Source organism: Eschrichtius robustus, chromosome X (genome assembly GCF_028021215.1).
Source record: "Eschrichtius robustus isolate mEscRob2 chromosome X, mEscRob2.pri, whole genome shotgun sequence".
NCBI classification, from domain to species: Eukaryota; Metazoa; Chordata; class Mammalia; order Artiodactyla; family Eschrichtiidae; genus Eschrichtius; species Eschrichtius robustus.
The window spans coordinates 9,211,584-9,235,692 of NC_090845.1; the positions used below are offsets into that span (position 1 = coordinate 9,211,584).

At 39.3% G+C, this 24,109-nt stretch overlaps 1 protein-coding gene across 10 annotated transcripts in view; it reads right to left on the reverse strand.

The window, feature by feature from the left end:
* The window catches only part of ARHGAP6 (Rho GTPase activating protein 6), a 489,264-nt gene that overhangs the window by 41,104 nt on the left and 424,051 nt on the right, over positions 1-24,109 (reverse strand). For all 10 annotated transcript variants that reach the window (XM_068534002.1, XM_068534008.1, XM_068534006.1 and 7 more), the window contains 3 exons: positions 13,321-13,392; positions 6,641-6,897; positions 4,414-4,609 (listed from right to left, as the gene is read on the reverse strand). In XM_068534002.1, coding sequence (XP_068390103.1) covers positions 4,414-4,609; positions 6,641-6,897; positions 13,321-13,392 — 525 coding nt within the window. The remainder of the gene's footprint in view (positions 1-4,413; positions 4,610-6,640; positions 6,898-13,320; positions 13,393-24,109) is intronic.

The following is a 24,109-nucleotide window of genomic DNA, read 5'->3' on the forward strand; positions in this document are numbered from 1 at the left end:
CTATCACAAATTAGAAATTTCAACAATAGTTCCTTAATATCATTAAATATCCAGTCAACGTTCACATAAGGTTCACAAACTGTGATAGGCTGGCGTGCCTTGTAGTCTCTTAACGTGCTTGTTTCCCCCTCTCTGTTTATATGATTTCGTCGTAATTGGTTTGATGAAGAAATAGCATTGATTTCCCACTGTAGATTTTCCCACTGCCTGGATGTAGACACTCTGTGGTGTCATTTATGTGTTCCTTTCTCCCCTTTATTTCCTCTAAAGAGATAGTTAGAGCCAGAGTCTTCTCTGATTCAGGTTTGAATTTTGGGGCAATAAGACTTCACAAGAGGTATTATGCACCTCCTTAAGGTGGCACAGAATGTCTGAACGACTCTCCTTTCCTATGCAAGCCATTAATCACTGCCACTGATGATCATCGCCTACGCTTATTGTTTCATTGGTGGCTCATTTTCTCTTCCTTTGGGATAATCAGTTACAAGGGTAATGCCACATTGTAGCTGCCAGTGGCGGCTTGTAGCCACATGAAGCGAGCTGGTGTGAGAGTCAACAGACCATGAAACATAGCCAACACTCCAGCAATCAGACTCATGCTCTCACGGCATCATTTGCATCCTGGATCTACCTGTTCCTGAATCTAGATATAATATTCATACTTCCAGTATGTAAACGGGAATTTGGGGGGCTGCTTTGCTTAATCTGCTTTTATCTGGGTTCTTCTCTCTTGCCACGGAAAGAGTTCTGACTAGTCCAATATATAATTATATTGGAAAGAATTGAAATCTTTACGACATTATTTCTTTCCATCCAGAAACAAAGTAGATATCTTAATTTATTTCTTAATTTCTTAATATTTCTTGGTAAAGCTTTGCAGTTTTTGTCACAGAAGTTTCTTACTTCTTATTACAGATATTCTAGGTAACTATACGTTTGATATTAATATAAATGAATTATTTTATTGTTATAGTACATAACCTATTATTGCTCTTATGTAAGACATGGATATCATTTTGTATATTTATTTTATGGTCTTGCCACATTGTGTATTGTGTATAAGACTTTTAAAATTGGTTTTCTAGAATTTTCCAGTTAGAAAAGATAATATCCATAAAAATCCCGTTTATCACTTTTATATCTTATAAGTGTTATCCTGAATTTCCAGAATAATTTGAGAGAATCACGCTGAGGGGCTAGTTATTGCTGACTTGCATAAGTACATCTTGGTGCTTTGCACTTGGGTGGAATTTTGCTTTGCATCTATTCTCAAAAGACTTGTGTTCCTTCCTTGTTGCTGCCATCAATTCGTCTGCCTTATAACTTGAGTCCAACTCCCAGCCTAACTTATTGCTTCTACCTCTCTGGGAGCTTGAAAACAGGATAATCAAGGTATTAGAATCAAATACAGAATTATATTTCTTCACCTACAAAATGAGCATGATAAGTATCCACCTCAAAAGTTGTTCAGTGATTCAATTAATTAATGCATATAAAATATTTAGAATTGTATCTGGCATCTACTATTATATATAGAGATATAGGCCCTGACTGAACTAAATGAGGCTTTTTGTGCAAAACAGAAAACTGTAATATAATAGTAGGTCTTAGCAATTTTAATTTTGGCTGCATTTATTTCCTTGTTGGTCCGATGGTTTCCAAATAGCTGAAATTTCTACATAAGTGAGATATCACATAAGGGCACTTTCTTCCCAGGTGGGACTATTCCTTTGCCTGAATTCCTCCATTCTGTTCAGAAATGCCCATTTCTGTGTCATTATTTCCTCAATTATAGTGCTTTTCCACTCAGTAAAAGTGACTGTGATTTCAAAAATAACTAGCTAGTGATTGATTGCTATAATTCCTATGTATCAATTGATCATAACCTGTTTTAAGTTTTCTAAATTAATTAATTCGTTAATTAATTAATTAATTTTAGGTTGAGCCGATGACAGCCTTCAGACAGCCAATGCCATTCTCTGACATAAGGCTTAGAGTCATTTCCTCAAAGAGAAGATACAATCTAGGCCTTCAGTAACCTTGACTTGAGACAGTCACTGATAAAAACAGGTGTCCATCAAAAAAGGCATAGATCTGGCAAAGAAATGTGACTTTGCTGTACCCTGTGCCAGAAATGGATATGATCACCTTTCTCTCCTTTTTGTCAGAAGCTGAAATGAAAACTAGAACCAGGGCACCTGAATCTCAGGCTTAGGGAATTCAAGTAATGAGGGCAGGCATCATAAGCAGGAGGCCCCACCCTAAAATCAGCCTAAATCCTTTAAGTAGAAGAGTTTGACTCTTTGTTATATTGTCTGTTTTTTGTTGTTGTTGTTGTTGTTGTTGTTTGAAATGTGTGCTTCGGAGAAATTAAGGATGCTTAAGGAATTTTGGCCTAATAGTGGAGAAAGCATTTGGGTGAAGTAAAAGTGAGGCAGGGTGGTGTACATGAATATATAGATGGAGTCAATATAACTGTCCAAGACCAATTTTTTTTGTTTCTCTCTCTCTCTCTGTTTTGTTTTGTTTTGTTTTTGTGTGTCTGTGTCCAAGACCAACTTGGGAGAGAGTGAAAAGGTCTTTGACAAATGTCTACAAAGCTAAAGTGAATCAAACTCTCTGCTACCCATTTCAAACACTGGCAAATAAAGTCTTACAAAAGAATTGTTTCTGAAATTTGCTCTTTTTTCATTGGTTTAAAGTGACCAAGATTAATATCTGTTTGAATTTGAACCTATCTCTCATTTTTCCAGAGCCATTTGGTCTAAACATCATGGAAACTCGGAACAGAATCAGGTCCTTGAAAGATCATGTAGGTTATCTTCTTTCCTTTAGGCCCTAAACTGCATTGTAACTATTTCCCCCGCACCCCCCCAAAAAAGTGAACTTCCCTCTTTTTTAGTAATCTTAAAGGAAATGCTATTTTACAAATTATATTTCATGAAAATTTATTTTCAAAAAGAAAATACAAAGACATGCCAAGTTTTCTTTCACAAAAGCAGTTACTCAACCTGGCACTGCATTCCTGCACGGTTAGAGTAGAATTTTCTCGTTTAGAATTCTTTATAGTGCTACAGTTCACTCTCTACATTCTTTATAGGGAAAAATTATAATTATAAAAGTATGAGTCGCTTTTTCTACCTCGTAGTAAAGTTTAGGCTGAATTTAAATATTCAGGTAAATTCTTTAGGTGCTAAAAGCAACTAAAGAACTCTTTAGTTGCTAAGCTATTTTGAAAAATAATTCTGTTCAAGTAATACTGATTGAAACATTTACATTGTGTTATCATGATACTAAGTATTGGGAATTCAAAATGTCTAAGATATTTTTATTGATGTCCAGTTTACTTTCCAAGGAGAAGAGACAGATAAGAATGTACACTCATACACATACATATACATATTAAAATTTTGTATAAAGTTTCAATACTTATTAATTATATTAAGTCACCCATATGTTATCTAGTGATTTCCATATATAATGAATTGATTAAGAGACCTGGACATATCCTAGTAATTTTTATAAAGTCCCACTTTTATTAGAAAGAAATAGATGGGGATGTTAAGAGTAGTTATGTCTATCTGATAGCCTCAGAATTTGCTTTTCTGTTTCTTTCTTTTCTCTATCATGATGTGTATATTATCTTTATAGTAAAAAAGCAATTACAGTGATGTATGTCAATTATTTCTCAATTAAACTGGAAAAAAGAAGCAATTATAAACTCTTCTCATGTCCATAAAATGCATGCTAACATTATAGCAAACAAATTCAGATCGTAGACATGGCTGTTTGATGAGCCAAAAGTCTAAAGTTCAGCAAAAATTTTAAAGAACTGTACATTGTTTTAAAGTCAGCATATTAAGTGGAACTGAGTTCCCAAAAGGGTCACTATGAAGAAATTTTAAGTGGACAGCTTTCCACAAAAATGCAAAGAGCAATATAGAAACCTATTGTCCAAAACTGTGTATTTTCTATTCACGTAAGGAATGGTTTTCTAATCTTTTTTTTTTTCTGTAAGAAGCTAGACTATTATTTTTTAAAGGAAGCCTTGTGTAACCTCAATGTATAAGAAAGATAAAAGTGGCTCTGCTTTGTTTGAAGGGAGTCCTGAGGATAGTCCCAGCCCAACAGACCTTGCCCTCCCCTCAATTCCTTGATCTCCAGGGTCACTTCTGAGGACTCTTTAGGGCTGGGGAGTCTGAATACCATCAAGTTGATTCCCGCCACCCCAAATCTTGTTTAGCCCTACTGGGGTTAAGCAAACGCTCATATTTGTAAATTTTCTTTGCAAAGGAAATTTCGGCCTAGAGCCTGATCGAATGAACATAGAACTGAAATCGGGTTCTTGAATGAATGGGGCCTGAATACATGAAAGTCTTTAGTACTTGACTGCTGACAAACAAGTCTGCTTACCATGTTTTTCTAGATGTTGACAGCAGCTGTCCACCAGCCTGGGGACCTGTCTGTAAATGGGATTCAGACTGAGTTTCTTATCTCTGGCTTTTTCTTTTTTATTTTGAGCCTCGGCAGGCAAGGAGAGTTGTAACGCTTCTAGCAGTCGAGACTGATTGTCATCAAGATCGGTGATAGAATCCACTGACATTGCACCCTGCAAATTATACACAGACATGAACACAGAGTGCAGATGGAGAAAATAAAAACTGCTTCCCCCAATGCCATCCAATAAATCCTTTTGCCCACGACTATTTATCACACTCGAAATAATGCTGTTTAATTGTGCTGTTTGTATTTTAAAAGGAAAAAAGGTTAGGAAACCTCCGCAACACAGGGTAAGGTAATGACATTTACAATTTCAACAATAGACAACTTTTTCCAAATGGAAGACAAGAGATGGCAAACATACAATTAAAATATTTTGACCCAACCACTTCATTCCTTGAAACAAGAAAAAAATCACATACTTGACGAATGAGGTAAAGTCAGAGAACTCTTGTGAAAAAAAGATAATGATAACTCAACTCTCGAAAGTAGATTTTTAAAATAGGAGGATTCCATAAACAGTCTTAGTTTGGTTTCCCCCCAGACGTGACACAATGAACTTTATTAGGGGAATAGTCCCAGGAGACAGCTGTAGGGAAGTGGGGAAATGAGAAAGGGAAGTGAAGGCAGCTAATGAAGGGAGCATCACTAAGCCTGTGACAAGCCTGTGGGCCGCTGGAGCCCAGTTGCCCTGGGGACCTGGGAGACCGTGTAGATCATGCACCTCAGAGCTATTCCTGCTAAGGAGCAAGGGAGTTGGGGTATTTATACCACGAGTCTCAAGAGTCACTGATTAAAGACAACTTCTGGTAGGGGTAGGGAGGTGACATTAACGCCTTGCTACTTGCAGCCTGTCATCTCTATGGGTGGGTGCCTCTGGCCATCAGAGAAAGCCCCCAGCCAAGAGATGAGGTAATGACAGGTGGAAGGAGGGCTGGCACACTAGGAATGGTAAAGGCTGAGGGTAAGGGTGCAGGGCACCACTCACGTCTGTATGGCCACCCGCCCTTTGATGAAGCATAGAGGAGGAAGTTGGCTGCTAGCAAGGCCTGGCCAGAGGGGAGGGCATTTGGGAGGCCCACTGCCTGGGCTCTAGATTCTCAGAAAGCTCATATGTGGCATTTTGGTGTCATTGCCATATAGGCTTATATAAACAGTCTGAGAGACTATGCCAGCGTTGGAAGAACAGTTCTGTCACGCAAATTCAAATATTCCATTATGTTGTCATTTCTTCAGCTTTAAACACAGTGAATCCCCGAAAACAGCGGTGGGTGGCTCAGGTGCCCCTGAGTCTTGGAGAGGTTCTAAACGTTGGAGGCTGATTGAGAACTGCGCATTTTAACTGGGAAGTGCCTCAGGTTTTAACTAGGGCAGTAGTCAACGGCTGGAGGTGGCAAAGATTTGGGCCTTCAGGTGAAAGGCAAAGGAGAGATCTCCCAGTGACCTAGGAAGTTTCAGAGATGCTTATCACCTGACTCAGCTGATCACCAACCAATTTGCCTGGACACTCAGCTTTCCTGGATTGAAATGTGAAATTTGAAATGCCAAATAATAGCACAGTGCCTGGAACATAGTACTCACTCAATAAATGGTACCACATGATTACAATATTGAATGAAAGAGGACATATGAGTGTGTGTGTGTGTGTGTGTGTGTGTGTGTGTGTTTCTACAGTTATGTTTGAGAAAAAAACCATGTTCCGTTGGTAAAAAAAAAAAATCTCATTGCTTATGAAGACCAGCAGCAAATTCACTCGGCCCGGCATAGTTCTTGGATGAGATGAAGAGATTAACAAAAACACCTGGCCCTGCCCTCAAGCCTCAGAGTCTCATGGGAAATTCTGGTAACACAACAGAAGGTTACACTAGAGTAGGGTCGGTGGTGATGTTGTAGAATGTTCTGGATATCACGGGTAAGCAAGGAGAGGCACCCAATATCTTTGAAAGGGGTCAGGGAAAGGCTGGGAGGGGTGGGTCAGGTGCCTCGGGGCCAGTGCAAGTTCTCCCTGAATGGGGTTGTTGACAGATACCTGGACACAAACTGCATTTGCAGTTTTCACATGAGCCAAGACTCAGAGAATAACCTTAGAACTCTTCCGTTGTCCTGACATCAGGGTCAGAGAAAACACTGGCCAACTCACCCTCCTCCTGGCCCGAGGAGCCGGCTCCGGGGTATTGGGGGACGTTGACTCATTTGGTGTTTCCGAGGTGGAGCTGAGAGATGAGTTGCTGCTTGAGAGTTCTTTGTTTTGTCTTTTATTTCCAAATGGGAGGAGGGAGGCCACAAAATCGGATGCAACCTTCTGTTCGTCCCTCTGCGAGTCCTGCTTGAGTTTATAGGCCCGGTCGTTTGCGATGACTTGGGATAAGGGCATTCCAAACGCCTGTGGGATGAACTCTGGAATCAGAAAACAAACATTCACTTTCAGAGAAAGACTACCCCAGGGAAGACTCTCAGTCATGTTGCAGATCAAAGGGCAGACATATTCAAACGACTGTTTTCTGAAGAATTGATTCATCCATCGATATATATGGAGATGACTTTTGAGTTTGTCAGAGTGGCTGAAGTTTCTATCTCAATAAAGAAAGCTAGTATGTATAAAGAGCATGGGTTTTAAAAATCTAAGCCTCGAGTTTTTCTCGACGTATCTCAAGTATGTTTAAAGGAAATAACTTTATGGAGACAGGCGACATTTTTTGATAGGATGAACATAATACTTCATCCTCATGAGTAAACGGTTTTACAAAATGTGTCTTTGATTGATGTCTCAAGAGGCCCCGAAGCTTACAAGGCCTGAGAAGACTGTGTGTATACATTCATTCAACTGTCACTTACTAATACCTACTATGTGCCGTGTCAAGGTACGCAGTGGGGAGTACAAAGCTTACAGAAGGTCCAGTCCTCGCTCTTGAAGCGTTCGGAGTGTGGGGTGAGGTGGGAGAGTGGAGAATCGGATATGTAAATAATTGTAATTGTGTCTATCATGTGTGTAAGAGAGAGATGCCAAAAATTACTGACATTCAGGTAAGTGGCTACACTTTGAGGTTCCCAGTCAAAGAGGTTCCAACATGTGAAATGACAACTCAGGAGACAGAGGAGCAGCTTGGGAATAAGTTTGTTCTTCTTTTCTTTGTGTTCTTTGTGCCCACATGCTGCCTCCAGTTGCTGGGTTAGGGCTGTCACCCTCGTGATCTACACTCAAGCCATTCTCCTGGCCACATGCAGAAGTGGATTCTCACCACTAAATATCCGGTGAAGGGCCCGGAATATAATTTATTAAATCCTCTAGTAAGGACAGTTTTGGGGAAGGAGCATAATGCAGAAATCTACGGCTTTATTTGGAGATGTACACACAATTGCATTCTGGATCTCTATAGTAAATCCACTTGTATACACGTACACTGTAAGCACGTTGATCCGTAGGGCCAGGCATTTTATTGGTAATATTTTAAATTCATGCTGAAAAGCATTAATAATTATATTAAATGCATTATTTCTTTGAGACCCAAAATTACATCTCCTAGCAGCAGAAAGCTGGAGTCTAGCCTCTCCCTTGTTTTTATAACCCTTATGAATAAAACCAGAATGAGCAAGGGAAAACAATTCTAAGGTTGAAAAAGCTAACATTAAATCAGGTGGAAAGAGGCTCTAAAAGGTTTTCCTCTTTGATCCACGGCAACATTTTGAACATCCCTGGGCTAATAGTCAAGTCTGCATTAAAAGCAGAAATGGCACTTGAAAAGCCTGAACCTCTTGTTCTATCAAAACATGCAACTCATTTTGAAGTGAAAAATCAAAACTTCAGCATTTCGGGATTTTTTCAGAGGATGCTTATCATCCTCTATAAGTTTGTTAACTAGTCGGCATACGTTAATGCAAAAAACAATTTAGGCATTTGTATTGAGGGATCAATGTGGACAGTGTAGCAAGATCCAATACTCACTACTGATAAAAGGTCATTTCCACTACTAGCAAAATTAGAAACCAAAGGGGACACCTCAGGATTTATTGTGTAAATCAGTGCTATCTTGTCTATGGGAATAATCAAATAGTCTTCCTTCAAAAAGCTTGGGGCAAATCTAGGAACATGCGTATGGCAAGGCTGATAGCTACTTGGAATATATAAAAACTGTTGGTGGGTAATGCTAGCAGAAAGGACACTGATAAATGTATCAAGTGACCTGTGTCTGCTCAAGTAGGCATACTCAGAGCAGGGATTTAATGTGACATGAGGACTACTGATTCCTCTCCTAGACATTTTTTCCACATAAAGGAAACCAACCAGACTCGGCTAGAGATCTGTAATATCCTTGGAAAAAAGAAGCAAGATGGTTTCCTTTGGTATCTGTCATTTTTAATATCTAAAAGTCTGCCTCTCTACTTGTAAATTGGAATAACTGAATAGAAATTAAACAGATGGAATACATGAAGTCATTCTCCCCAAATGACTCTTTTATTTATCTTTTCTTATTTCTGCTTTTCTCTAATAGGCTTTCTTTCCTGGCTGAGTTTATTTATTCTTTCAGTGGTAGTGTTTTGATCTAGTCTCTTTAGTTTCTCATTGCTTTCTCCAGAGAACTCTCTCACAAGCTTCAGAAAGGAGACAGATCTCTCTATGCTCTAAACTTGTGTCACAGTGTCTAGTCCCTGGAAAATTCTAGGCAGGGTTCCTTGAATGTGATTGCTTCTCAAAATATGGGTATTGTGAAATTGAGGACTCAGCCCAAGCCTGTTGAGCAAAACCCTCCTTTCCGTGTAAATAAAGTGTTGGGCACACATGCTTATCTGTGGGTTCAAAGCTCTTCTGTTGGGGAGGAGAAGGGAACCTACAGCCTCTGTGTTGATAGCAGCTAATAAACTTGATAATGGGTTTTTAAAACCATAAAAATATTACCCAAGACTCAGTGTTCTGGGCCCAGGGACTGTGGGTATCATGTTATAATCTATAGTATGTGTTTACTAAGGAGACTGCATCCCCTGCTGTCCTCATTGGTAGAGGCTGTCTCTGCTCCCTCCCCATGACCCTCAGGGCCAGGAGGTGGTGTGCTGGTCGCTCAGCTCCCTGCTTCAGCTTCCAGATCCTCCCCCTCCTGCTGTGTGGCAGAAACCTGGTGCTACTGCAAGCTTCCCCTGCTCCCCTGCTCATTGCTATCTTCTGTCATCACAGTCAGGACCCCCATCTACCATCATCCCGGGTGACGTGGATGTCTACCCAAGTGACCCATCTGATTCGCTGTCCTCACATCTCCTTGACTTTCTCCTCTCCTCTTACTTTTTCCTGCAAGCTACCTTTTTCACCAACTCCCTCGGTCCCATCCTGGACCTATCCTCACCAGAAGTGATTTGGCCCCTGGAATCAGGCTTCCTTCCTCCACCGTGGTCTCACCCCCCCACCCCAAGTTCATGTTTTACACTGCAGTGTGGCAATCCATTTAGCGGCGATCCATTTAAAGACACCATTCAGCCACCCCATCCTTAATTCACTTTGATGGCGTCTCAGTGTTCTTAGCGTGCAGACCAGAAGTTGTGCTGCGGCCCACACAGTCCTGTGTGAGGTGGCCCCTCCTACTCTTCCCTGGAATCACACTCCCCCTGTTTCTCTCATCTCCAGTGACAGCACTCAATACATTTTCTTTGAGAATTTCTAAAGAGTGATAACTGATACTTGATGTTTCTACTGTTATTTAACATGACACAAAATAAAGCTGTATCAACTATTCCTATGTAGTGCTACTTCACAACTCACATATATTAACCCATTTAGACAGTGAGGAACAATAAAACATGGCACGATATAATTTCAGCATAAAGAAAGGTGCTAGACCTGAACTATCACCAGAGTTTATGTTGATAAACATTTCATCATCTGAAAATATCCTGTAGAGAGGGGACCTAGTTCTCAGACTTCGGCCACAGTAAAACCTATTTCCCTTGTGCTCTGATTAGGAACCACATTAATTGGCACAAAGTAGCCATTTAAAAACCTTTCCCCAAAAGTGATTCTTTTTGACACAAGAAAGAAATTTTCTGAAGTTCTGAAAGTTTAAAAAATACTTTTTGGATGCCAAGTAATTTAACTAAGAGAAATGAAGAACCTGGAACTATTCTGTGTGAAAATATGTTTTCTGAACCAGCATCAATCCTGAATTACTTTCTCTATGGAAATCAAAAGTCATATGGGCACTGCTTAAGTGGCGGGAGGGACACAGAAGTGTCACATGATCTGCTGTATATTATGTTAAGGCAATTAAATAAAACACAGGACATGATTCATTCTGATTGAATCAATTAATATAGCAGCATATCAAACATTTAATGAATCGCTTTATTGGGAGAGCAATTCGATTCTAAAAAGCTGCTCCTATTTATTTTTAGATGACCTAACCCAAGAAGTCATCTAGAATTTCCTGTTTTCCTTCTTTTACTCTTGGATTCAAATGATTGTCATTTTTCACATGTGCAGCTGTTATGAACCCCAATGCTAACATTCAAACGGAAGAAAACAATGTGAACTGATCACAACTATGCGAGACCTGCACACTGCCTCATCACACCCGGGTTCCCAAGACATCCATGTAATGGATGTGTGGACGCACACAGGACTTTATGTTCGGAAAAGATGCCATGTAATTAAGCTTCACTTAAGCCTAGGACATCATCTTTTTAACTATCAAAGCTATATTAAAAAAAAAACCTCTGTTGCCATAAATCCTGATATTTTTCTCCTTAGTTGGATGGGTGATGTGTTTTTTCTTTGGAACCACCAGGACCTGCCTTCCTTTTCCCAGCCAGCACCCCTGTGCAACCTTATAGAACACTGCCAAGTTTTCACTTAGCCTATATAATATATAAATATGATTTGGTCTAAAAAATGTATAATAGTCCAGTGCATAGTGGTTGATTACTTCCCCTGGCCCTTCCTGCCCTACCCTTACTTCCTGCTGTTTTCTTACATAAGCAAGCACACATACATCTCCCTCTGTTGAGGGAATTCAAACATCTGCAAAAAATGCTCATTGTGCTTAGTTTAGCCGGAATGGGCACTTCTGAAGAATCACCTCAAGTCTACATCATGACTATTCAGATCCTAGTACCATTATCTTCATCCTAGAATAAACAACTTTAAAGATAACACATTACTAATATCAGTCTGAATGATCCCTTTAATAACTCTATAAACACTGAGAATTCTCACAAATTCTCTAATCTCACGAGATAAACATGGTCCATGGCAGGAACAGAACGAGTAAAAACTCTAGTTTAATAAAGCTACGCTGGCTACTAATGTTCCTTTTAAAAAATAAGGGTAAGAACACATGAACCAATTAAATACAATATAATTTATCAGACAATGATAGGTAGCTGGACAAGAGTTAATGCCTTTTGCATTCATTATGCCAGCAGTAGATTCTCCTGTGGTAGAAGGTGCCCTGGGGAGTATACTGGTTACTATGGACCAGAGTTCTCATCTTAGAAGGTGCACATTAGTAGTTTATAAGATTACTCATGCTCAGTACCCCTACAGACCAACGGGATCAGATTTTCTGGGGTGGGGGTCTGGGCACTGGAATTTTTAAAGGTTTCAAAAATTATTCTGCTATGTAGTCAGGGGTAGGGATCACTGACATTTTCATGTCCTTTTCTTCAGTTTGAGGTAAACATTTGAAATGTCTGGAGATATTCTGGTTGGGGGCGGTGCTACTGGCATCTAGTGGTAGAGACCAGGGATGCTATTAAACATCTCAGACAATGTACAGGACAGCCTCCACAAAAAATAATTATCCAGTCTAAAATGTCAATAGTCCCAAGGTTGAGAAATCATGCTCTAAGGGAAGTAAAACATTGGCTTTCCATTCTTTAGAATTCTTTAATCTCTTTTTAGTCCAAGAACCAGATGTCATGACCCTTTAGGCACAGTTCAAGATACGGGTGTAGAGTCTCAGATCAATGGTGTGTCTAGGTCTTGTCTAATACTTATCACAATGCATTTATTTTTACACCTTCAGTTTCATTGCCTTTCATTACTTTTCAAGCAGAAATTCGATCATTAGATAAAAGAACTCCAAGGTGAGATACATGGCTTTCCTGACTCTACACTCATTCCCTATGTCATAGAAAATGGAAATACATTCATATGACCACACCATTCAGCAGTCATTTCATATGAAACCATAGAAACAAGCCACAAAAAGATGTACTGGGTTAATGGGGCCCAGGTGCCCATTATGCAGGCTCAATGAATATTAGTTAAAAATGACCACAAATACCTCTGAAAGAATGGCTAAACTATCGGTTTCCTAAATAGATATAGAAGGGGACAGTATGAAGAGAGTCAACAATTCCCAAAACACACAGGGCAAAAAAATAAGCGTGCTGTGACCTAACATTACAATGCTGAGAATGTCCCATCTTCAGTAGCCACGAGGGTGAGACCGTTTCTTTCCAGTAGCCATGGTGGGGGGATCCAAACTCTTTCTCATTCAACTAGCCCTGCCTAACTATCTGGATTTGCCAGACAGCTGGTTAGCGTTAGAGATGCTATCCATGGCTGCTCAACCCGGTTTTCCTTATGCATTGCTGATTGGCTAGCATCATAATTGGAACCATAAACTTGGCAGAAATCACATTTTGCTCAAACCAGTTGAACTCATCAGTTCAGTACAGGGCCACTCCAACAGCCTTCAATGACATTCCATCGTAGAAATCCAGTTTACATAATAGAGTTGAACCACATAAATCAATGCAATTCCAAAACCCTACCAAATTCAACCATTAGGCTCCACGGGAGATGCATTTGCTTTAGTTCATTCTGTCCTTTACCTCTGTCTTTGTTTTTCTCCTTCCCTAGTGAATCCAGTTTCTTTCTCAAAGATTTCTTTCGCTTTTGTCCATCTGTAAACATTAAAAGAATGAAAAGTTGTAAAAACAAGCATATAACTGACATTTTACATTATGAATAACTACATTTGAGCAAAAGCATGACTTCTCACTTTACTCAGAATTTGGCATTTTAGACAGAGTAATGGCCCTGAAAATACATGAGAATCCTTGACTTGGATTGCACACATAACCAGAATCTTGGTGTATGCTCTTAAATTGTGTTTCAATCATGGGAAGTACAGGAAACTTACCTCCTTCAGAAGTCATTTAGTTTTGACACTCAGATATGTTTGCTTTTTCTATTACATGAGTCTCTTCCTATTCTTCATGTTCACGTAAACCAATGTTATCTCGAATAAAATCTCCATGAGAGGGGAGCCAACAATACATACGGCTTTGACATTCATGAGCTAGCAGAGTGTAACTGGATAAGGAAATGAATTCGGGGTCCAGAGAACTCAAACCCAATTATTGCTGCACCATTTACTCATTATGTGACTTTGGACAAGTCTCAGGGTCCTCATCTGTAAAATGGGAATTTCGCGGAGTTGTTGTGAGAATTAAATAAAACAATGCATATAAAGTGTTTAATGGGGAGCCTGACACATTCCATAAATTCAGGTCTACTTTCTTTTGCAGGGTTTCATAGTATTCCATAGTATGCCTATACCATAATTAAATTAACCATCCCCCCCACTGATGGACATTTGGTTTGTTTCTAATTTTTTACTAGAATAAGTAAGGCATTTATCCTCTTAGCATCTTGCACTTGCAACAAATGTACTTAACTGGTTAACTCACCAAATAATATAGATACCTCTCATGTCAGTAGCCAGCTGCAAATGAATTCCTAGGATATCATCATAAAATATTGGCAGTCATCATTGCAAGAATGTGTTTTGGAATAATGCAGCTGTCAACTTAATGTGTGGGAAGTGCAAATCGGGAATCCACACTGCTACCAATCAGGAGAAATGCAGCCCATGCTGCAAGGAAACTTATGTTTAAAAGGGGGATTAAGAATTGTCTTTTTTTATAAGATACACTTAAAAGTGTAGTAAAGAAAGAGATTCAGCCAGATAAAACTTAAAGGCAAGACTCTGATATCAGGAAAAGACAGACTAAGCATTCTTCAACAGAAATGAGCGTTCCTGGGATCCTCATGGGGCTGCAGATGTTCCCAACGCCTCCTCTCTGAATTTTTGGAGGCAAAAGACATCACAACATAATCAACAGGCACACTCAATCCCTCCTTCCTTTCAAAAAGCAAAGAAATATTTTTAAAGTGATTCTCCTCCCATGAAATGGAAATAGTTCGTAAGAGTCTTCACTCTTGCAGTCATGAGATTTGTATAGATGAAAATTATGTAAATCAGTTGTGATGTGGCAAAGAGCCGTCAGTCTCTTTCATCATGTGTATGTTCTTATCTTCAGTGTCTAAACGATGATCTCACCATAGGGCCTTACATGGCTTGTTACATACAGATAGACATTAAACATGCTAACTGCACAAAATTCTAATCTGTTCTTCAGATAGGACTGACAGGTCTTTTACTTTGTAATACTTTGTTCATCACTAGTTCATATAACCAAATATATTTGACTATAACAAGAGCATGTTTCTTTAAAAAATTATATCATTCCTTCATTTTAATATTTAGTTGACCCAGAAGAATAACTAAACCATATATTAAAGCTTAAGTGGGGGGGGGGGAGACCATCAAGACGGTGGAGGAGTAAGAAGTGGAGATCAGCTTCCTCCCCACAAATACATCAGAAATACATCTACATGTGGAACAACTCCTACAGAACACCGACTGAACGCTGGCAGAAGACCTCAGACTTCCCAAAAGGCAAGAAACTCCCCCCACGTACCTGGCCGTGTGGTTGACAGGGTCTTGGGGCTCCAGCCGGGTGTCAGGCCTGAGCCTCTGAGGTGGGAGAGCCGAGCTCAGGACAGGTCTCAGCCACCAGAGACCTCCCGGCTCCACATAATATCAAACAGCGAAAGCTCTCCCAGAGATCTCCATCTCAACGCTAAGACCCAGCTCCACTCAACAACCAGCAAGCTCCAGTGCTGGACACCCTATGCCAAACAACTAGTAAGACAGGAACACAACCCCACCCATTAGCAGAGAGGCTGCCTAAAATCATAATAAGGTCACAGACACCTCAAAACACACCACTGGACACGGTCCTGCCCACCAGAAACCATAAAACAGGCACCAGTCCCCTCCACCAAGAAGGCTACACAACCCACTGAACCAACCTTAGCCACTGGGGGGCAGACACCAAAAACAACGGGAACTACGAACCTGCAGCCTGTGAAAAGGAGACCCCAAACACAGTAAGTTAAGCAAAATGAGAAGACAGAGAAACACACAGCAGATGAAGGAGCAAGGTAAAAACCCAGCAGACCAAACAAATGAAGAGGAAATAGGCAGTCTACCTGAAAAAGAATTCAGAGTAATGATTGTAAAGATGATCCAAAATCTTGGAAATAGAATGGAGAAAATACAAGAAACGTTTAACAAGGACCTAAAAGAACAAAAGAGCAAACAAACAATGATGAACAACACAATAAATGAAATTTAAAATTCTCTACGAGGAATCAAGAGGGAAGAGATATGGGAACATATGTATATGTATAACTGATTCACTTTGTTATACAGCAGAAACTAACACACCATTGTAAAGCAATTATACTCCAATAAACATGTTTAAAAAAAAAAAGGAATCAACAGCAGAATAACTGAGGCAGAAGAACGGATAAGAGACCTGGAAGATAAAACAGTGGAAATAACTACCACAGAGCAGAATAAAGAAAAAAGAATGAAAAGAATTGAGGACAGAGACCTCTGGGACGAGAGTAAACACACCAACATTCGAATTATAGGGGTCCCAGAAGAAGAAGAGAAAAAGAAAGGGACTGAGAAAATATTTGAAGAGATTATAGTTGAAAACTTCCCTAATATGGGAAAGGAAATAGTCAATCAAGTCCAGGAAGCGCAGAGAGTCCCACACAGGATAAATCCAAGGAGAAACACGCCAAGACACATATTAATCAAACTATCAGAAACTAAATACAAAGAAAAAATATTAAAAGCAGCAAGGGAAAAACAAAAAATAACATACAAGGGAATCCCCATACTGTTAACAGCTGATCTTTCAGCAGAAACTCTGCAAGCCAGAAGGGAGTGGCAGGACATATTTAAAGTGATGAAAGGGAAAAGCCAACAACCAAGACTACTCTACACAGCAAGGATCTCATTCAGATTCGATGGAGAAATTAAAACCTTTACAGACAAGCAAAAGCTAAGAGAATTCAGCACCACCAAATCAGCTTTACAACAAATGCTAAAGGAACTTCTCTAGGCAGGAAACACAAGAGAAGGAAAAGACCTACAATAACAAACCCCAAACAATTAAGAAAATGGTAAAAGGAACATACATATCGATAACTACCTTAAATGCAAATGGATTAAATGCTCCAACCAAAAGACATAGACTGGCTGAACGGATACAAAAACAAGACCCGTATATATGCTGTCTATACAAGACCCACTTCAGACCTAGGAACACATACAGACTGAAAGTGAGGGGATGGAAAAAGATATTCCATGCAAATGGAAATCAAAAGAAAGCTGGAGTAGCAATTCTCATAACAGACAAAATAGACTTTAAGAATGAAGACTATTACAAGAGACAAAGAAGGACACCACAGAGTGATCAAGGGATCAATCCAAGAAGAAGATATAACAATTGTAAATATTTATGCACCCAACATAGGAGCACCTCAATACATAAGGCAAATGCTAACAGCCATAAAACGGGAAATTGACAGTAACACAATCATAGTAGGGGACTTTAACACCCCACTTTCACCAATGGACAGGTCATCCAAAATGAAAATAAATAAGGAAACACAAGCTTTAAATGATACATTAAACAAGATGAACTTAACTGATATTTATTGGACATTCCATCCCAAAACAACAGAATACACTTTCTTCTCAAGTGCTCATGGAACATTCTCCAGAATAGATCATATCTTGGGTCACAAATCAAGCCTTGGTAAATTCAAGAAAATTGAAATCGTATCAAGTATCTTTTCCGACCACAAAGCTATGAGACTAGATATCAATTACAGGAAAAAATCTGTTAAAAATACAAACACATGGAAGCTAAACAATACACGACTAAATAACCAAGAGATCACTGAAGAAATCAAAGAGGAAATCAAAAACTACCTAGAAACAAATCACAATGAAAACACGACGACCCAAAACCTATGGGATGCAGCAAAAGCAGTTCTAAGAGGGAAGTTTATAGCAACAGAATCCTACCTCAAGAAACAAGAAACATCTCAAATAAACAACCTAACCTTACACCTAAAGCAATTAGAGAAAGAAGAACCAAAAAACCCCAAAGTTAGCAGAAGGAAAGAAATCATAAAGATCAGATCAGAAATAAATGAAAAAGAAATGAAGGAAACAATAGCAAAGATCAATAAAACTAAAAGCTGGTTCTTTGAGAAGATAAACAAAATTGATAAACCATTAGCGAGACTCATCAAGACAAAAAGGGAGAAGACTCAAATCAGTAGAATTAGAAATGAAAAAGGAGAAGTAACCACTGACACTGCAGAAATACAAAGGATCATGAGGGATTACTACAAGCAACTCTACGACAATAAAATGGACAACCTGGAAGAAATGGACAAATTCTTAGAAAAGCACAACCTTCTGAGACTGAACCAGGAAGAAATAGAAAATATAAACAGACCAATCACAAGCACTGAAGTTGAGACTGCGATTACAAATCTTCTAACAAACAAAAGCCCAGGACCAGATGGCTTCACAGGCAAATTCTATCAAACATTTAGAGAAGAGCTAACACCTATCCTTCTCAAACTGTTCCAAAATATAGCAGAGGGAGGAACACTCCCAAACTCATTCTACGAGGCCATCATCACCCTGATACCAAAACCAGACAAAGATGTCACAAGAAAAGAAAACTACAGGCCAATATCACTGATGAACATAGATGCAAAAATCCTCAACAAAATACTAGCAAAACAGAATCCAACAGCACGTTAAAAGGATCATACACCATGATCAAGTGGGGTTTATCCCAGGAATGCAAGGATTCTTCAATATATGCAAATCAATCAATGTGATACACCATATTAACAAATTGAAGAAGAAAAACCATATGATCATCTCAATAGATGCAGGAAAAGCTTTGGACAAAATTCAATGCCCATTTATGATAAAAACCCTCCAGAAGGTAGGCACAGAGGGAACTTACCTCAACATAATAAAGGCCATATATGACGAACCCAACATCGTTCTCAATGGTGAAAAATTGAAACCATTTCCTCTAAGATCAGGAACAAGACAGGTTGCCCACTCGCACCACTGTTATTCAACATAGTTTTGGAAGTTTAAGCCACAGCAATCAGAGAAGAAAAAGAAATAAAAGGAATCCAAATCGGAAAAGAAGTAAAACTGTCACTGTTTGCAGATGACATGATACTATACATAGAAAATCCTAAAGATGCTACCAGAAAACTACTAAAGCTAATCAATGAATTTGGTAAAGTAGCAGGATACACAATTAATGCACAGAAATCTCTTGCATTCCTATACACTAATGATGAAAAATCTGAAAGAGAAATTAAGGAAACACTCCCGTTTACCACTGCAACAAAAAGAATAAAATACCTAGGAAGAAAACTACCTAAGGAGACAAAAGACCCGTATGCAGAAAGCTATAAGACACTGACGAAAGAAATTAAAGTTAATACAAACAGATGGAGAGATATACCATGTTCTTGGATTGGAAGAATCAACATTGTGAAAATGACTATACTACCCAAAGCAATCTACAGATTCAATGCAATCCCTATTAAACTACCAATGGCGTTTTTCACAGAACTAGAACAAAAAATTTCACAATCTGTGTGGAAACACAAAAGACCCCGAATAGCCAAAGCAATCTTGAGAAAGAAAAACATAGCTGGAGGAATCAGCCTCCCTGACTTCAGACTATACTACAAGGCTACAGTAATCAAGGCAGTATGGTACTGGCACAAAAACAGAAACAGAGATCAATGGAACAGGAAAGAAAGCCCAGAGAGAAACCCACGCACATATGGTCACCTTATCTTTGATAAAGGAGGCAGGAATATACAATGGAGAAAAGACAGCCTCTTCAATAAGTGGTGCTGGGAAAACTGGACAGCTTCATGAAAAGAATGAAATTAGAACACTCCCTAACACCATACACAAAAATAAACTCAAAATGGATTAAAGATCTAAATGTTAACTATAAAACTCTTAGAGAAAAACATAGGCAGAACACTATGACATAAATCACAGCAAGATCCTTTTTGACCCACCTCCTAGAGAAATGGAAATAAAAACAAAAATAGACAAATGGGACCTAATGAAACTTAAAAGCGTTTGCACAGCAAAGGAGACCATAAACAAGATGAAAAGACAACTCTCAGAATAGGAGAAAATATTTGCAAATGAAGCACCTGACAAAGGATTAATCTCCAAAATTTACAAGCAGCTCATGCAGCTCAATATCAAAAAACCAAACAACCCAATCCCAAAATGGGCAGAAGACCTAAATAGACATTTCTCCAAAGAAGATACACAGATTGCCCACAAACACATGAAATGATGCTCAACATCACTCATCATTAGAGAAATGCAAATCAAAACTACAATGAGGCTTCACTTCACACCAGTCAGAATGGCCACCATCAAAAAATCTACAAACAATAAATGCTGGAGAGGGTGTGGAGAAAAGGAAACCCTCTTGTACTGTTGGTGGGAATGTAAATTGATACAGCCACTATGGAGGTTCCTTAGAAAACTAAAAATAGAATTACCATATGACTCAGCATTCCCACTACTGAGAATATATACCCTGAGAAAACCAGAATCAAAAAGACACATGCACCCCAGTGTTCATTGCAGCACTATTTACAATAGCCAGGACATGGAAGCAACCTAAGTGTCCATCGACAGATGAAGGGATAAAGAAGATGTGGCACATATATACAATGGAATATTTCTCAGCCATAAAAAGAAACGAAACTGAGTTATTTGTAGTGAGGTGGATGGACCTAGAGTCTGTCATACAGGGTGAAGTAAGTCAGAAAGAGAAAAACAAATACCGTATGCTAACACATATATATGGAATCTAAAAAAAAAAAAAAAAAGGTCATGAAGAACCCAGGGGCAGGACAGGAATAAAGATGCAGATGTAGATAATGGACTTGAGGACACAGGGAAGGGGAAGGGGAAGCTGGGACAAAGTGAGAGAGTGGCATGTACTTATATATACTACCAAATGTAAAATAGATAGCTAGTGGGAAGCAGCCGCATAGCACAGGGAGATCAGCTCGGTGCTTTGTGACCACCTGGAACGGTGGGATAGGGAGGGTGGGAGGGAGACGCAAGAGGGAGGAGATATGGGGATATATGTATATGTAGAGCTGATTCACTTTGCTATACAGCAGAAACTAACACACCATTATAAAGCAATTATACTCCAATAAAGATGTTAAAAAAATTTTTTAATTAAAAAATAAAAACTGGAAAGAAAAATAAAAGGTTAAGGGATTTATTTTTCATAACCAGCGGACAGATCCTAAATTTCAAACAAGTTGTCAAAGAACCAGAATACATATAGGCTAGGAGACATTTTCTTTTAAGATACAGTAGAACAATTTTTTAAAACTTTTTTTTTAACTAGAGGACGTATGATATATGTAGATGTGTATAAATATAAATGTACAGTGTAAGTATTAATGAGGAAGTCAACTCTCACATAACCAACAGCCAAGTTCAGATGTAGACTACAGCTAGTACCCGAGGAGCCCCCTGCATGCCTCCCTTCCTGTCACCCCTGGTAACCTCTGGACTGACTTTTGCAGTATCAATTATCTGCTTTCCTTTATAGTTTTACCATCTATATATGCATTTATAAAGAATATAATTCTGTTTTTATCACTTTCAAATTCATAGAGATGGAATCATACTGTAGGTATTCTTTCTTGCCTCATTTATTTCATTCATTAACACTTCCTAAAATACACCCTGTTGAGGCAGGTAGCTGTAGGTGATTGCTATTCAGTGTTTTCTTGAATGAATGTACCACAGTTAATTTTCCCACTGAACTGTTGATGGAAATTTGAGTTGTTTCTAGCTTGGGACTATTAGGAACAACGTTTTTGCTCATGTCTTCCTACGTACAAAAATCCCTCTGAGACAGCGATTCTTAAAGTGTGGTTCCAGCACTAGTAGCATCAGTACTACTTGGGAACTTGTTGGAGATGGGGATTCTGTGGTCCCACCCCAGACATACTGAATCAGGAGCTCTGGGGTTGGGGCCCACTGAGCCCTCCAGGGGATTCTGGTTCACACTGAAGTCTGAGAACCACTGTTCTAGGATATATATGTAGAAGCTGCACATCCAGGCCAGTGTGTACGTAATCCTAGGCTTTTAGGAGGTAACAATGAACTGTTTTCCAAGTAGTTTTCCTAATTTATATTCCCACCAGTATGAGAGTTTCCATAGTTCCACAAGGATACTATGTATTTCAAACTCCAAAACTCTAAACAATATCTTGAAGCCTCCTTATAGGAAAAATACGATCTTTGTGAATATTGGTCTATCATAAAAAATGCTTAGCTATTTACAACAAATATTATACTTTTCACTTAATTAGACAGAGGTGAAAGTTATTAATAGGCAACTAGACAAAATGATGGATGATGGTGCAATAATGTGTAAGGAGGCATTGCTTTAGCCATTTTCTCATTTAAAATCCTCAGAAAAAAAAAAAGAAAATAAATAAAATAAAGTCCTCAGGAAAAATGACCAGAGCTGTGCAATAAAACTGCTCACTCCTCTTCTCCCCTGTGATCGATCAGTGGTTTGTTGATTGAGTCTCCAGTTTTTGAAGAATGTCTTTTGTTTCCATAGAGCATAGAGAACCTGCTCAAGAGACTGCCGTATTATGTGCTTGCAACCATACAGAATAGTTTATGTTCAACCAGTTCCTCAGATGCCAGTAAGTGAGTTAAGGGCCATTCCATCTTTTAAAGAAATTCAAGCTTCCTAACGATCCACACTGCACAGCAATGTTTTTATAATGCAAATAGTGATGAGTGTATGCTTTCTAACTGCTCTCAGAGTGGGCACTGTCTTACGGACTACAGAGACCTGTAGAGAAAACTGGGGTCGCACGTCCTGATCAAAGGCATCTTGGAACAAGCCCTTGAGGATTGCCCTCCACGTGCCTGCGGGAGACCACATCCTAGATGGGAAAGCCCACAGACATACACGACACAATAGCAGACGGCAAGACAGCAAGCCTTCCGCATCCGAGTGACCACAAAGCAAAGGAATCATCGTTATGGAGTGTGGTTAATCTGGCCGTCTTGGGGGAGGCCAGCACCAAACAGGGTCTCCAGGAGGGCTGACAACAAGAAAACATGAGCTTGCTTCTCTAGGACAAGGCTTTTCACGGCCTCACTCGCTGTCAGCTAGTGTTCCAGTTTAAGGCTTGTTGGTTTCTCTAGCTAGACGAGAAGCTCTCTGAGGGTAGCACCATGTCTCCTAGGCTTTTGTCTCCCTCCAAGTAAAGAGCACAGGGCAAGGCACGCCATGAGGAACTGTCAGCACTGTCCATGGCCAGAAGTCAAATGGAGGTTTTGGGTTGGTTCCAAAGAGAACCCAGGACCACTGAAGTACACAACTCCTAATTTTAATCAGATCAGATCAGATTCAGAGAATGGAGGTTATTAAACAGTATGTTCCATATTAAATTGATTCTAGAGATAATAATGATAAAAAATATTGTCCAAAGAAAGACTTGTTTTTGGTGATAGATGGAAGAGTAAGGGTTACTTTTGGGGCATGGCTCTTGCCTGCAAGGGGGCAAGAAGAAGCCTCCTGGAATACTGGGAATGCCCCTATCTTGATCTGGTTGTCGGGTACATGGTCCATGCATATTAAAAACCCATTGAGTCGTACGTGTGGACAGTCATATTTATGTACATTACTATATATATGTTATTCCTCAATAAAAATAACAAAAGACTTTGTCATTTTTACAGAATGGCACCAACATAAAAATTGCATTAACTGAATGGGGCTGAAAACTCAGCAAGAAAGGCCTGCAAAAGAAAGTTCTCCCATGTCTAACTTTTCTAAATATCTGAATGCCCATCATCTCATCCAGCTACCACAACTTCCCTGTGACACAGGCATACAGGAACAATGAAGAGCTAGTGTTTTTTGAGTATGTATCAATACTAGAAGCTTAGTATCTAAGACCTTATTGCATCCTCACAGCAGCTCTACAAAGCCCACCCTATTATATTTTGCTACTTTATAGATGAGGTTAGGAGAGGTTAAGTAACTTGTCCAAGGGCAGAAGTTGGTAAGTGGTAAATTTAGAACTTGCACCCAGGACTAGCCAACATCCAGCTGGTGCTCTTAACCTCTACCTGTGCTGTAGGGAGGAAAATGTGGTGTCTACTTGAGGGAAGTGACATTAAAGACCACATATAGGGACCAACATGCCCAAGGTAATACAGAGTTAGAGAGGAAAGAGAAACGAACAATATTGAGCTCTAAATGTTCACCAGGATTTGCATGAGTCATTTTTGCATATATGATATTATCTAATACACATCAACAT